Below are 15,432 nucleotides of genomic sequence, written 5' to 3' on the forward strand. Positions count from 1 at the left end.
TTCCTGGCACCCCTTCCACCGATACTGTGTGGATTTTATTGTACAGTCTTCCATCTCCGTGGTTAATTCCTAGGTGCTGCATTATTTTTGAAGCTACTGTAAATGGATTTTTTCTTAGTTTCCTTTTTGAATTGTTTGTTGTTAGTGTATAGAAATGCAACTGGTTTTTGTGTGCTCACTTTTTTATCTTGCTACTTGTTGAATATGATCACTTTGTTGAATTCTAAGTGTTTTTTGTGTGTGTGAAATCTTCAGGTTTTTACCTGTGAGATCGTATCACTACAGAGATCATTTTACTACTACTTTCAAATTTGGATGCCTTTTGTTTATTGTTCTTGCCTAATTACTCTGACTAGAACTTCTGTGCTCTGTGTTGAGTGGAAGTGTTGCAAGTGGGCATCCTTGCCTTTTTCCTGATGGCTCCACAGCCCTGGAGAGCCACAGTGTAAACAGGAGGCTGCCCCCGTGCGGGCCTGGGCAGGCCACACACACACTCTTTCTTTGTGTGAGAGCCAGTGACCTGGGCTGGGACACTCAGAGCCAGTGGCTTCAAATGGGGTCTGGGCCAGCTTGTTTCTCGTGCCCTGCTGGTCACACAGTATGCTCTTGCCATGTGGCCGGCCCCGCAGGGAGAGGGGCCTGTCCTGTTTCAGACCGGAACCCGCCCTGACGTCACCAGTGCTCGGGTGCTGCCGATGTTCACGGGGGCTGTGCTGTTTAGAGTGTTGCAAATGTTGCACACCCTTTTCTGTGCGCATATTTGAATAAGCCACAGTGTAGCCATGTTTGCAGGTACAGCCATTTATAGATGATGGTGAAGTGACAAGCAAGTCGGGTCATGTCAGGTCTCTCCAAAAGTCATATGTACATCTAGCTCTATAGTTCCTATGTTTAACACTTATTTTACAGATGTTAAGACCCAGATTCTTAGATTACATACAAGGAAGCATTGCAGTGAAGCCTTCTGTTTATGGAATGACCCTGCCCGAGCTCTAATTGTGTTTTCCCTTCCTCTCCCTCCCCCAGATGAGCCGGTGCCGAAGGAAGTCAGCAGGGTAAGTGCGGGGAACCTCACTTCTTCGACCACCGTAGGGAAAGGCATGCTTTTGTTGCTTCCTCAGAGCGCTCCGTGCTGAAGGGCCAGGGGGCCGAGGACAAGGGATCAGAGAGCTGTGTGCAGCGGGAGCCGGGAGTGACAGAATTTTATTTTCCAAGTTCACCCGGGCTGGTGTTAGGAGAAGGGGCCTAGGGGAGTGTGCTGGAGCTCAGGGAAGCTGCTGTGAGGAGCCTGCTTCTCAGTGATTTTACAGAAGACCCGGCGTGGCTTGTGCTGGGGGCAGCGCAGATTCGGCTGCCACCTTCTCCTAGGGCCTGGACTTGCCGTGGGACGGCCCTGGCTGCAGTGGCTGTGAAGGTGGGGAGTGGGGGTGGGACTGGGTGGCAGCCGCATTGAGGCAGAGGCCGGATGCTGATACTCGGTTTCCCCCAGGTGGTGCGTGAGGCTGGCTTTTCTTACGATGCCTCACTCACTTGGCAGACTTGGACCATTTTCACTGATGAAGTTGCCGGCAGCATTATATGTAAAACTTGAGAAACACAGCTGCGATTTGTGACATTTGATATAAATAGGCATGCATGGGGTCTATGCTAATTCTAAGTAGCTCATAGCAGTTTTACTTTGTCCTGTTTTATCGTAGACTATATTAAACCATGCTGTGTAAGAGTATGTAAAGCCGTACAGAGTATGTTTTATGAACGAAGGAATTTTTATTCTATTCTATTTAATTGTGCCGTGTATGTTTTTATTAAAGTACCAAGATACGAACATGCAGGGAGTCGTGTATGAACTGAACAGCTACATCGAGCAGCGGCTGGACACGGGCGGGGACAACCAGCTGCTGCTGTACGAGCTGAGCAGCATCATCAGAACAGGTGAGACCGCGGCTCGGGCGGAGGACGGAGGACGGCCGCTCACCGCTGCTGGGCAGAGAAGGGCACAGCCATGTGCTGCTGAGGGCAGAGGGCGCCATGTGCTTCCTTCGACTCATGGGCTACGTTTGAAGTGAAAATACTTTATTCTGAAACTGTCTGAATTCCAAAACCAGCATCTGCCTGAAGTTTAATGGAATGTACTGTGCCTTCCTATTCAAACCTGGCTTTCTTTGTATCGTTTTATTGAACTAAATCACATTTATACAAGAAGTCATTAATTTTAAGGAAGAAGCAGCATTTTAAACTTATTTGGGCAGGTGACAACTTTATATACTATTATGACCATCTGACTGATGAGAAAGCTGCGGTAGAGACAGGCCACACGGACGGAAAGGAGTTAAATTCGGGGCATTCCTCTAAGCCTTACTCTGTTCGCTGCTGTGGGAGCTGCCGTCAGCCGACCCTGAAGCAGTTTTAGAAAAGTTTAGTCACCTTCTCCTCAGTGAGGAGATGCAGATGCGAGCAGAATTCTTTTTGGCTGATGCTTATATTGGTTATTCAATATTATGAAAATCAATTCTAGTATTTTTAATACTTTAAAAATTAAATATAACTCAGATTTTAAAAATATTTTTCAATAATTCTGATTTTCAAGTTTGACAAATACATTATTACATAGTACGCTGACTGCTCATCTTAAACTTTGCAGTGGCTGATGAAGTAAATGAAAACGCTCTAATTATGTAAATGAGTGACGCCATAGACCATTTTGTTCAGTTTGCCGCACGACCGGTGACTGTTAGAAACCCGTTGACAGTCTCGGTGCTGAGGCCTCGCCTCGAGGGCTCCCGTGCTGTGTCTTCTGTTCCCATCAGTCTCTTCCTCTCTCATTGCCTTGGCAGCCACAAAAGCGGATGGATTTGCACTGTATTTCCTTGGCGAGTGCAATAATGTAAGTATCTACATTTAGATTTTGGCGCCCTAGTTAAGAAAATGTTATAAGCTTTTTAGAAAAGTAAACTGTGATGTTAACAACGTAATAGACATATTGGAATGAAATGCTTGAAATTCATCTTACCGTTTGTTTCTACATGTGGTTGTTACCAGCCGAGAATTTTACCAGATGGCAACAGTGAGGTGTAAAGTCTTATAATTGATCGATTGCTTTGGTTTTGGTGTGTGGTCTACCTTACAAATGACATTTCTAGATTATGGTTTTGTGAAGAAGTTATTTCATCCCTGTGGACCGGCCTTTCTGCACACAATCTGCAGCAGGATAAAACGAGAACAAAAGTTCCGCGTTGTTAAAATGTGAGGTGGTTTTTTGCGCCGCGGTGTGGCTCAGTTGGTGGAGCATAGCCCCCTGCACTGGAAGGCTGCTGGTCGATTCCAGGGCAGGGCACCTGCTTGGTGTGGGCGCGGTCCCCAGTAGGGGGAGTCCAGGAGGCAGCCAGTTGATGCTCCCCTCTCACACTGAGGCTTCTCCCTCTCCCTCTCAATAAAGAACCTTTTTTAAGAAATAGAATGAAATGTGACTTCTAGATTGTTGAAGACGACTCAGAGTTCTGGGAGAGTTTGTAGGCAGTGACTCCCTGAGCTGCATGGGCCTGGGTCGGCCCTGGCGTGGCTGCGCTGCCTTCCTCGGGGGCAGACCGGCCGTGTCGCTGGTTCACCGGGCGTCCTGCAGAGCATCTCACGGTGTTCAGTTCCCGGCCTCTCAGTGTTGTTGCGGCATTAAACACACACATGTTTTAGGAGGATGTTCTGAGCTGACGATACTTACACTCAGAGCTTAAATATATGCAACTCAGTTATAAATGGATTTGGCACACTCCCGCTGTGCATTAGGTGTTGTGATTTGAGGTTTGGCGTGTATTTTTGCAGTGTGATCCGCAGGGCCCTGTGCTGTTCATGTGACGTCAGACGGGGATGGGAGTGGAGACGCAGTGCTCCGAGGGTTTGTGGTGGTCTCGTGAGTACACAGCAGGGCAGGCAGGAAAGCCAGGTGCAGGCAGTGCCGACGGCTGACTTCCCTAGCTCGCGGGGACCCTGCGCCTCCTCAGCCTGGGCGCTCTGCTTTGCAGTCACCGTTACGGGACTGGAAGGGCTTCAGGGACCTTTCCTCAGCCATTTCTGTGTTCAGCCAGCATCTTTCCTGGTGCCGTTCGTGTCAGCACCACCGAGAGTGCTTATTGAGTGGCATTACCCAGGTCCCACTGCTGCCGCCACCTGCCTTAGATTCCCAGGCCCGTGGCACTGGGATTGGCTCAGATACTGAAGAAACAGTGGATCTCACTGTGTTCTGTCCATTCTAAACTTTTATTTCTAAATGTTGGGAGTTTTATTAAAAAGTGAGAATTCCTTTTAGAAAATTCTGGTATGATTGCATTTATTCTTACTTACTGCCGGGCATAGAGCTCCGGGTGGAAGGGAGCCTGCCTCTCTCGATTCCTTCCCCGGGAGCTGCACCCGCAGGGCTGGCCACGCCGGCCTGTTGTCCCCATGTCACCCGTCTCTCAGCCACAGCTATTTGTGACCCACACTGGGGCCATTCAGACTCTCTGCTGAAACCTGGACCTGGGCCTCAGCATTCCGGCTGTTTACCTAAAAAGAAGTGATGGGAACCCCAACACTGAGGCCGCCGCTCTAGGAAGCCTCTTCTGCTCAGAGGAAGGACAATGGGGAGACCTAGTTGGCAGAGGGGGGTAGGGTGGCCCCAGAGGCCAGGGGGTCATAGTGTGTGGGAGCCCCAAGAAGGGCTGGGCTCTCAGAGCGGGGATCGAGATTCCGGACCCATGTTCTTTTTGTATTTAAAAAAAATATATATATATATATATATAATTTATTGATTTTTCACAGAGAGGAAGGGAGAGGGATAGAGAGTTAGAAACATCGATGAGTGAGAAACATCTATCAGCTGCCTCCTACACGCCCACTACTGGGGATGTGCCCACAGCCAAGGTACATGCCCTTGACTGGAATCGAACCTGGGACCCTTGAGTCCGCAGGCCAATGCTCTATCCACTGAGCCAAACCGGTTAGGGCTAAATATATTTTTATTGATTTTAGAGAGGAAGGGGGAGAGAGAGAGAAACATCAATGATGAGGGAGAATCATGGATCGGCTGCCTCCTGCACTCCCCCCACTGGGGATCGAACCTGCAACCTGGGCCTGTCCCCTGACCTGGAATTGAACTGTTACCTCCTGGTTCATAGGTCGATGCTCAACCCCTGAGCCATGCCTGCCGGGCGGAAAGTGAAAGCACAGCTGAGTGACATTCTTAGTTACTCAGCTGTGTTTGCACTTCCTGGTCTGCAGACTCCTTTCTACGCTGACCTCAGGGAAGTAGCCTCCTCTACTGTGTGATTAGAAAGCGCGTTGCATCTACAGGAGCCAAGCTGTTACCATGTAGATCAGAATCCTCTCACTCTACTCACCATCCACCTTTGTAACTTGGTCGAGGATGACATCACATCCTCTCCGCATTCCCCTGGCTCCTCGCCCTAAACTCCCGAGGTCAGCTGATGTGCTGTGTTCTCTCTTGGTCCCGGGCCTTGCACCTCTGCTGTCCCCACACCTGAGGGAAGCTGTGTCCTGTGCCACGGCGGACCCCTGGGGTGGCAGCAGGGGTCCCAGCAGACGGCAGCTTTCTATGGCCTCCTGGGTCACACCCTGTTATACTTTCCTGATGGCACCTGCTTCCTCTCGGAGCTCAGGGAGGCTGTCATTGCCCACGTAGCTGTGATTTGCGTGGTAGAACGTAGCTTCGTGGAGGCAGAGGGCTGGTCTCCTGGGAGGTGAATCGGGGTGGGGGGGGCTGTATTTTCCCGTTTGTGTAATGGACGTGGGGGCGAGGCCCTGGCTGCTCCACAGCCGGTGTCTGTGGGTGGGAGACACTGTGAAGTTCCCTTGAGTGTCTCCTTAGCTGTGTCCGCAGCTGCCCTTCGCTCTCACTTCTTGCATCTCTGCTCTCCCATCTGGAGTCCTCCTTCCTCTGGCCCCTGGGATTTCCCTAAACGAGCACCTGTGCTGGAAGCCGTGGTTGCCTCTCTGAATGTGTCTGTTTCACACGCTCTCTAAAGAAGCTGTGGCTGGATAAAGGGTTCACGTTGGTCTATGTCATCTCTGTAGATTGACTAGATAGTTACTTTTTGGTTGTTTTCCATTTGTCTCAGTCCTTCATGATAGTGTTATATCCCCTGGACTTATCTTTTATTTCTTGAAATAGATGAATTATACCTTTTTTATATTGTTTTATATTCTTTCTGAATTTACAGCTTCCTGGCTTTCATTTCTTCCATCTTTTATAGAAAGTGACTTATTTCCTCATGTGTTTTATGTTTTCCAGTTTTAACTATGAATCATATTATTCCTTGGGCCTTTTACATTGGGTATTTTTTAAAAAATATATACTTTTATTGATTTTTACAGAGAGGAAGGGAGAGGGATGGATAGAGAGTTAGAAACATCGATGAGAGAGAAACATCGACCAGCTGCCTCCTGCAAAACCCCTACTGGGGGATCGAGCCCACAACCAAGGTACTTGGCCTTGGCCCGAATCGAACCTGGGACCCTTCAGTCAACAGGCCATGCTCTATCCACTGAGCCAAACAGGTTAGGGCCACAGTGGGTATTCTTTAAGCTCATGTTGCAGTTTCTTTCCTAGAGACAGGTTATGTATTTGTTTCTTTTTTTTTTAAATTATTTTCTTTTAAAAAAAATTATATTTTATTGATTTTTTACAGAGAGGAAGGGAGAGGGATAGAGAGTTAAAAACATCGAAGAGCGAGAAACATCGATCAGCTGCCTCCTGCACGCCCCCCACTGGGGATGTGCCCACAGCCAAGGTACATGCCCTTGACCGGAATCGAACCCGGGACCCTTCAGTCCGCAGGCCGACGCTCTATCCACTGAGCCAAACCGGTTAGGGCACGTATTTGTTTCTTTAAGCTCATGTTGTGGTTTCTTTCCTAGAGACAGGTTATGTATTTGTTTCTGCCTATCACCCGAGGAAGGCGTGGCCAATCCAAGACCATTTAAACCAAATCATCTACTTGAGTTGTTTTCGTTCTACAAAGCGGTGTATCTTCCAGTCTCCGCCCACGTGACGCACAGTGACTTTTCTCAGAGGAGAGTTCCGTTCTGGCTCCAGCAGTAGATGCCAGAGGCTCTGGTTTCCGGGTGGGGCCCTGCGGCCCTGAGTGTGCTTGCCCTTCAGCCTCCGCTGGGGCAGCCCTTTGCCGGCGGGGCCCTGGGCAGGGTCTCCCGGGAGCCTTCCCTGGAGAGGACCAGGCTTCCTCTCGTCTTCGGGTCCTCAGGCGGCTTTCCCGAGGGAACGTCGAGACGGCGAGCTGTGGTTGCTACTTCCAGTTTGGGGTTGGCTTACGCACAGAATCCCTGTCCACACTTCCTTCTCTATGGTTGTGGGTCCTCCTTCCTCCTCAGCCCAGCACTGCATTATAAAAGGTCTGCAGATTATTCTACACCGCCTTTACATCATTTTAAAGTTGTTCTTTTCAGGAGTGTCAAATGATCTCATCTGCCATATTGCTTGCAACAGATGTTGACATACTTCTGCAATGGAAGCCAATAACCCCATAAAATAAAATAAAACACTTCTTTGCACAGATGAGCAGATGCATGTATATTTCCTTACATTCCTTCCTTTTGCACATGAAAGTTACCATATTATACAACGTTTATCAATGTTTTTAAAGATTGAGTATGGATTTTGAATCATAGTTAGTTAGAAAGCTTTTCTTAAATAACTTACTTTGAAAACAAAATGTATATGCTTTGGTGACAAAATTACAATATGCAATCTAAATAGACTGAGATAAAGTTTTTAAGTGTAGATTAATAAGTACCATGGATTGAGATAGAGATGGAAGGAATTATAAAATTCTTATACTTATAAAAGTATTCTTTTTTTTCATGAATGAGAATGAGTTGAAATAATTTTCTGAAATTGATGTATCAAGAAACATAAGTTTAAATATATCAGAAGTTTCAGTAGTATAATTAAATATCTGCATTAATATTACAAGAGAGGAAAAATGTAAAGAAAACACAAAGTTATAGAAAACAAGCTAAATAGCATTAAAACACTAAGAATAAAACATCAAGTATGATTATGAAACTCATTATAAAAATATGTCACAACAAAATTACAAGTAGAATAGGTCCACCTATTAAAAGAAAAAAAAAAGTCAGGTTAAACCCCCCCCACGGCTTCCTTCTGTTTTGTAGAGGGACATGTCGACAAAGCAGGCCCAGTGGAAAAGGACCTTTCAGCTGGAGCAAACCTGCTCCCGAGAGATGCAGAGGAGAGAGAGCACGTGCCACGAGAGCAAGAGCAGAGCTGAGCTGGAGGGAGAGAAGCATTAGGTTGGAAAAGGAGGTCACCTGATTCGTGGAGGGCTCAGTCTGCAGTGAAGGTCAAGCTCCCCCGAAGTTTACACAGTAAACATTGGAACATTGAAATTTATAACACAAAACAGTCACAGAACATGGGCAGAAAATGCAGGAGTGTTTTTAGTTGCTGACAGATCAAAAACGTTATATATTTAATTCAGTATCTTATTTTAGGATTTACCAACTCGGGGTTCCCTTTCTTTAAGTCATATCCTACATTGATGTATTTAGCCCCTATTTAAGAAATTCAGGTCCCCATAATGGCTGAAAACAAGGAAATTAAACCTTTATATTTAAACATTAACAATAAGCCCAGTTACTCTTTGAACAAAGAAAAAAAAATATAGTGAGTGGAATATTTAGGGAACAGTGTTGATGAACTTGGATTACAATATTGCTAAAGTTGTGAACAAACTTAGTTCACAGTGGAAAATTCACATCCTTAAAGTATTAAACATTTTTATTCATTTTTGGAACATAATAAATAAGAGAACAAAAATAAATGGATATATTGCTCGGACATGTTTTTTACTGGGCTCGATCACACCCTGTCCTGGATACCAGAAGCACGGCCGTCAGTTAAAATCCCTGCCTCTTGGGATTGACCAGTTTAACCTATGGACACAGAAAAAAAAATCTGTATACACAAGGAACTCCAAGTACTTTAAGATAAGCCACTGTTAACCTAATTAACAAAGAAGAGAAAACCAGTATATATGCCTAGTAATTTAAAAAATAGCAAAACAATGGTTACAGTGAAAATACGAGAGGGTACTTGGACTGATAAAAGTGAAAGTCTAAATAAAATGGACAGTTTTCGAGGAAACTAAGTCACTCTATTTAATGCAAACAATGATAGAAAACGTAGTAGACCAGTAAGTGGAAGACATTGAAACCAGTGCTAAAGTAAGGCTTTTCTAAAAACTAGCAGGATGTATATTCAACACACTGTTTACATAGCTTTTCACAGGAGTTTGATTCTGGAGGCAGATTTTGTGAGTGCAGTTCACTACTTGGTGACTTTGACAAGAGTTTTACATTTTCTAAGCGTTCATTTAACCTGCATTGCTTAAATGTTACGAGAATGTTATTCATTCTACAACCCGCTGTAAACACCTGCAAGGTACCAGAAGACACTGCTACATGCAGAGCATACAAAAGCAAAGAACAAGTCCTTTCTGTCATCAAGGCATGTGCAGCCAGAAGGGAAACGGGGAAGTCCACACTAAATCCCAGCACGTGTCATTGAAGTGATCAGGGAGGAGCCCGCGGTGCCCCGAGTCCCTGCATTGGATGGGGTGCTGGGAGTGGGCCCATTAAAAGCAGCTTGGCTGATTGGCCCCGTTGAGCAGAGCTTGGAAGACCTCGCTCAGGAGATAAGGGAAAACAAAGGCCTTTTGGGGCAGAAGAAGTGAACCTGTGGGAGCTGGGAGCTGGGAGAGGAAGCGGGTGCCACTGAGTTCCGGCCAGAGCAATGCCTGGCACGTCACTGCCAGGTGCTCCAGAAACGCTGTGGGACAAAACCAGCGTTTCCACGATTAAGATGGGGCTCAATTCAACCCTCAGTGGTCTTATAGTTCTTCTCTTTCATGCCTGCTCACATGCCCCAGCTGGTTGGTACCTGGCGTGCTTCATGGTGTTATCATTAGTGTTCAGGTGTTATCCATCAGAGCTCTTTGTAAAAGCTGAACACCTGGTAGAGTCCAATAATACATTAATAGTTTTTAATACATCAAGTAAGTTCCTAGATAGCTGTTCGCCTGTTGGTTTTAGCAGCCAGTTTGAAGCCAGTAGTTTACAGTAATTGTGTGGCTTTTTCAGTTGTGCAATAAACTTTAGAAGGTTTATTTTTAAGAAATGTGCAAACAAAGTCACCTATCTACTTCCAGTTCCAGGTGCGTGTGAGCTCATGCCATCTTCATGGACCTAAGTTCATTTACTACCTAGCGCCATCTAGTGTCTCCTAGGAAAAATAACGGCACACCTAAATAATTTTTCATCTTAAAAAAGTTTCTGAAGTTTAACTGGTTGTGAGTTAAAGCCTTCCCATAAAATGAAGTTTCATGAATAAAGAGACCTTTGAATTGCATATGGAAAGAAAAATGAGAACAAGTGTTTACCAAGGGAAGTAGAATTGCCAGTTTAGTTGGTGGTAATGAATCACACATTCCCATTTCATTAAACATTAGGTATTTAAGATAAATCGTGAGTCTATTCTGTTTCCCACTAAATCGTTTTTTCAGACTTGCTTTTTTGTCCTGTTTTAAGTATGATGTGAAGATATTATTAAACCCATTCTTAATGCGCATAGAGCACAGTCATCCAAAACGACAAGCAACCAGGTCAGCACCGCGATAGTAAGTCAGAGCTGCTGCGGGCACCGCTCGCTGGGGAACTGACTCTCCATCCAGCCGGGAAGCTCCTCAAGAGCCGTCTGCACCTCGCGGTTCACCCGCAGTTCATTTCCTGAGCCCATCGGTGGAGACAGGAACACTGCCCAGCATCTCCTCATGATGAACTTCCCCGGGGCTTGGGAAAACCACCGCTTCGAGCTAAATATACCGTATCCTGTAAATTTCTGTCTTGAAATCATCTCTCTTCCTGTTCTTGACTCCTGTTTCTATGCTCCACCCAGTCTTGGCGCACACGGAATTACTGCGACGAGAGGCAGTAGGTCTAGCAAAGGCCTTGCCGCCTCTGCCATATGCAAATAGAATGATCGCCACTTACAGACAGGGATTCCGATTCCTGGCCTCTTTAAAAAGAAATGGGGTGAAATTGTTATTCATCATCTTCTATATAGCACTGTAAATGTTCAAAATCTTTAACGTGTGTAACTTGTATTTAAATACTTTAAAATAGAAGCACTTAAAGTATATTTTCACAGGCACGTACTCAATAGCCAATACTACGCAAGCACTGCCCTGACTGAGGTAGATGCTCTTGTGAATGGAAATGTTTGGCGCGGGGCATCACCCTTCCTCTCCCTGCTCCCTGCTCCCACTCGGGGAGGGGCCAGGTGTATTCGGCTCACTTCCTTGTGATTATAGATGAGATTTTATGCGAAAAAGGGGTCTCTGACATTACAAAGCTTGCAAACCACTCAACTAAGAAGTTAATAAACACACCCAACTCCTGCCTTTACCCAGAGCCAGCTTAGGGGTGGCCTGCGCTCAGAGGGACGTGTTTGGCGTGAGGGGTGGTCTGATGCTTATTGCTCCAGGCCTTCCACCTGGAAGTCCCAGCAATCCAATCGAAGATGGAAGTCGGCTGGGAGACATCCCCCGAACCTCAGTGGTTTTCACACAAGGTGTGTAGTTATTATATATAGTCATGCCAGAGTGCTGCCCCAGCGCCCAGGGGATGCCCATAGGTGAGCGATTCTGATTCTGGTTTAGTAGGTAGTTCTTTGAAATATGATTTGGTTTAGTCAAAATAGTGGATCATATTTTTAAAAACATTTATTTGAAAATGATGTCAGAACTGGACCCTCCCACCCAGTCAATTGACGGGCAGGTGCCCCCAGACGTGTCCAGAACTTGCGTGCAGAGCAGGGTCTTCACCCCTGTCCTGCGTGGCCGTCACAGGCGTGTGGCAGGCGGCCCGTTCACAGAGTGGAGGGACTGCGTGTGAGATGAGACGAGGCTCTGAGAAAGCAAGGCTTCCAGGAAAGGGACGGAGCCGCACCCTCTGACTGTTGTTACTGACCCGCTGCAGGTCGGGGCCCAGGCTGCAGGGAGGGCGGGTCTGGTTCTTGTCAGACACCATCTTGAGCCCAAGGACAGCTTCCTATTTTTTCATGTCATTAATTTGTAGATATCAAAATAGGCTATTTTAAGAGCCTTTCTGTGCACGTTCATTCATTCAAGTCCTGCATCTCGCCTGTGTTGTGTGTGAGGATGTGAGAGTTTCAGCTCAGACACTCCAGGCTGGCCACTGAGCCTTTCCCTCGTGCCTGCTCTTCCCAGCGCCCAGCCTTCTCGGGATTGTCACGAAACGCCAGGAGTCTCTGCCCCGTGCCAGGGCACACGAAAGCCTACAAACCTGTTCTTTCTTCTCCCAGAGCCTGTGCGTGTTCACGCCCCCTGGCATCAAGGAGGGCAGACCCCGGCTCATCCCCGCGGGGCCCATTGCCCAGGGCACCACCACCTCTGCTTACGTGGCCAAGTCCCGGAAGACGCTGCTCGTGGAAGACATCCTTGGGGTACGTGGCTCCTCACTCTTCGTGCTGCCCCCTCTGGGAGTGGGGGGAGGTGTTAATTTAATAAAGAGAGAAGACTTACCATGTTGATGGTATAATTTAAGTCATTTTATTAAAGCATCAAAGCATGACATAGGTCAATAAATGAATTTGTATGTGAACAAAGTTTTTGTGCTCAGAAAACCATGTCTTAAACACTAAGTGCTAGATTTGAATAATTTTTATTTGAACATATGCCAGTTAATCATAAAAATGTATATTTATCCTCATGCAGACTAAATGGTAGCTGTCTGTATGTCACATCCTAGTAGGATATGCATGAATGGATAGCCATCGCTGGGGGACGGATGACCCTCAATTTGAGTGTCACACAACCACCACCTGCTATTCCCATGAGTCTGGACGGGCCCTCCTGCTGGTCTGGGCCGGGTCTGGCTGGGTTGCTTGCACAGCTGCCATCAGCTGGCCACCACCTCGGAGCTGACTGGCCTCAGGTGGCCTCAGCTCTCCAGGTGTGTCTCCCCACCTCCCAGAGGGTGGCCTGGCACGCTCTTAACGGTGGCGGCCCGGGTCCTAGAGGGAAGTCAGACATGCCTATGAGGTTCCGAGTCTGTGCTCCCATCACATGTTCTGCCCTCTCTTTGGCCAGAGCGGACCCCGTGGGTAGACGCAGTTTTAGGGGAACTGATGAAGGACAGGTACAGAGACCGTGACCAAGTGGAGCCCTTCAAGTGACAAGTGCACCAACAGGTTTTAGGTGTAGTCCATTTGCTCTGGAAAACTAAATGAGATCCACGAAATGTGGGTTTTAATTGTGGTTCTGCCTCTAACTATCTGTATGACCTTGAACAAATCAGGTAACTAGTTATTTTATTTAGGAAAAGAAAACGGAAAGTAGATTTCACTTTTAAAAAGTATTACAAGTAGATACTGTATAAGTTGTCATCTGAAAATGCTCTATTGTATATGCAAACTTTCAAAAGGTTTGCAAATTATACTAGTAAGTGTAGCTTTGTGCTGTTCTCGATTCATGAAAAGCATCCCGCAGACAGCAGAAATTGAACAAGTAGAATAAGTTTCTTGATATTAATACATTTGAGAGATTTGGCTAAGCTAGAAAATTATTAAATTCAAAGAATCAGTTTTTTGATAAAAAATTGCCAATTATTGGATGACTTGAATATTTAATATCAGTCTTTGAGGTTCAGGTAAAATGACTATCATGAACATCCACTTTTGTGTTATTCTAACATTCAAAATAAAAGAGAAACATTTACTATATAATTTCTTTCATATGATACTTATATTTGAATTTTCACTTGTGACATTATACTTAACAAACCATTATAAAAGTTCTAGAACAGTAGCAAGTGGTGAATAGCAGGTGTCAGCCACCCTAATTCCCTTGGTTATTGCATGAGGTTGATGTGTGTGAGTGGGTTGAGCCCTGCTACACAAAGGTAGGCTCAGAGCCGGTTTGTGCAGGAGCCACGCTGCTGACGGCGAGCGTTCCTGAAGCACTGCCGATGGGGGCCAAGGTCATTTGGTTTTTCCTTGAAAAGGTCTGCTTGTTATTGATGGTAAGTATGAGGTGATTTCTTACAGAAATAAGGGTCATGACTGCATTATTCCATTTATTGTACTGAACTTACACCTTTTCCCATTTAATTTTTCAGGATGAACGATTTCCAGGAGGCACTGGACTGGAATCAGGGACGCGGATCAAGTCCGTTCTCTGTTTGCCGATCGTCACGGCGATTGGCGACCTGGTGGGCATCCTGGAGCTGTACCGGCACTGGGGCAAGGACTCCTTCTCTCTGCGCCAGCAGGAGGTGAGGCGGCGGGGCGGGGCGGGGCTGGCCTCCGAGGGCTCAGGCAGCGTCTCAGTGATGAAGGAATGAATAGTTGAAGCCACAGTTTGCTTTTGATACTAATACTAATGATTTTTAAAAAACTTTTTTTGTTTTGTGGTTATTTAGAGAGGGGACTGGTTAAACTGGAAATTGGTCATTTTAAAGTGAGAATCCATTGAAACAATAAAAGTAAGAGTCCGTCCTATTGTAAGGCAGACAGAGCAGTAGCTGGCTCCGGAGACTGAGCGAATTCTGGAGGTCCTCACGTTCTCCGGTCCGTCCTGTATGAAGGTGCCAGCGCCAGACCCACGTGGAGGGCAGTGCCTTCTGTCCCCATTCCCTGAGCTGGAACCGGCTCATTAATACATGAATAAAATGGCAGCGATGCCTGCCACACCCGGGTGCGCCAGCCTCCCTCCGCGGCTGCCCCTGTCCACTCCCTGGGTGGCACAGCCTGCCCCCCACCTCCCCCTCCTCCTGCACCAGCCCCTGGAGCAAGGCTGCAGGGCTCCCAGTCAGAGCCTGTGTGTGTCCCCGTCCTTCCAGCTCCAGCCCCTTCTGCAGGGGGGACCTCCAGTGTGACCTCTCAGGCGCCCCCCCCCCCCCCCCCCCCCCCCCCCCCCCACCCCACTCCCGGTCCCTGGTCCTCTGCGGCCTCCATCGCCAGCTGATGCGCTGTGCACGCACTCGCTCTCTTTCTCGCCTTTTTTTTTCAAATATGTTTTTACTGATTTCAGGGAGGAAGGGAGAAGAAGAGAGAGAGAAACATCAATGATGAGAGAGAATCATGGATTGGCTGCCTCCTGCATGCCCCACACTGGGGATGGAGCCTGCAACCCAGGCCTGTGCCCTGACCGGGAATTGAACCATGACCTCCTGGTTCATAGGGCAACATTCAACCACTGAGCCACGCCGGCCGGCCGGGCTTTCTCTCCATTTCTGTCCCCACAGTCAGCCATTCTGTGTCCCTGTGCCCTTTCTTCAGTACCGAGGACAGTGCCTGGCACCTGGGAGACACCTGGTAAATACTGG

At 47.0% G+C, this 15,432-nt stretch overlaps 1 protein-coding gene across 7 annotated transcripts in view; it reads left to right on the forward strand.

The window, feature by feature from the left end:
* PDE10A (phosphodiesterase 10A) overlaps positions 1-15,432 on the forward strand; it is a 216,532-nt gene that overhangs the window by 170,207 nt on the left and 30,893 nt on the right. For all 7 annotated transcript variants that reach the window (XM_005857164.2, XM_005857162.2, XM_005857165.2 and 4 more), the window contains 5 exons: positions 1,027-1,055; positions 1,812-1,932; positions 2,835-2,884; positions 12,410-12,550; positions 14,224-14,379. In XM_005857164.2, the coding sequence (XP_005857226.1) occupies positions 1,027-1,055; positions 1,812-1,932; positions 2,835-2,884; positions 12,410-12,550; positions 14,224-14,379 (497 nt within the window). The remainder of the gene's footprint in view (positions 1-1,026; positions 1,056-1,811; positions 1,933-2,834; positions 2,885-12,409; positions 12,551-14,223; positions 14,380-15,432) is intronic.

The sequence above is a fragment of the Myotis brandtii genome, unplaced genomic scaffold, assembly GCF_000412655.1.
Source record: "Myotis brandtii unplaced genomic scaffold, ASM41265v1 scaffold1077, whole genome shotgun sequence".
NCBI classification, from domain to species: domain Eukaryota; kingdom Metazoa; phylum Chordata; class Mammalia; order Chiroptera; family Vespertilionidae; genus Myotis; species Myotis brandtii.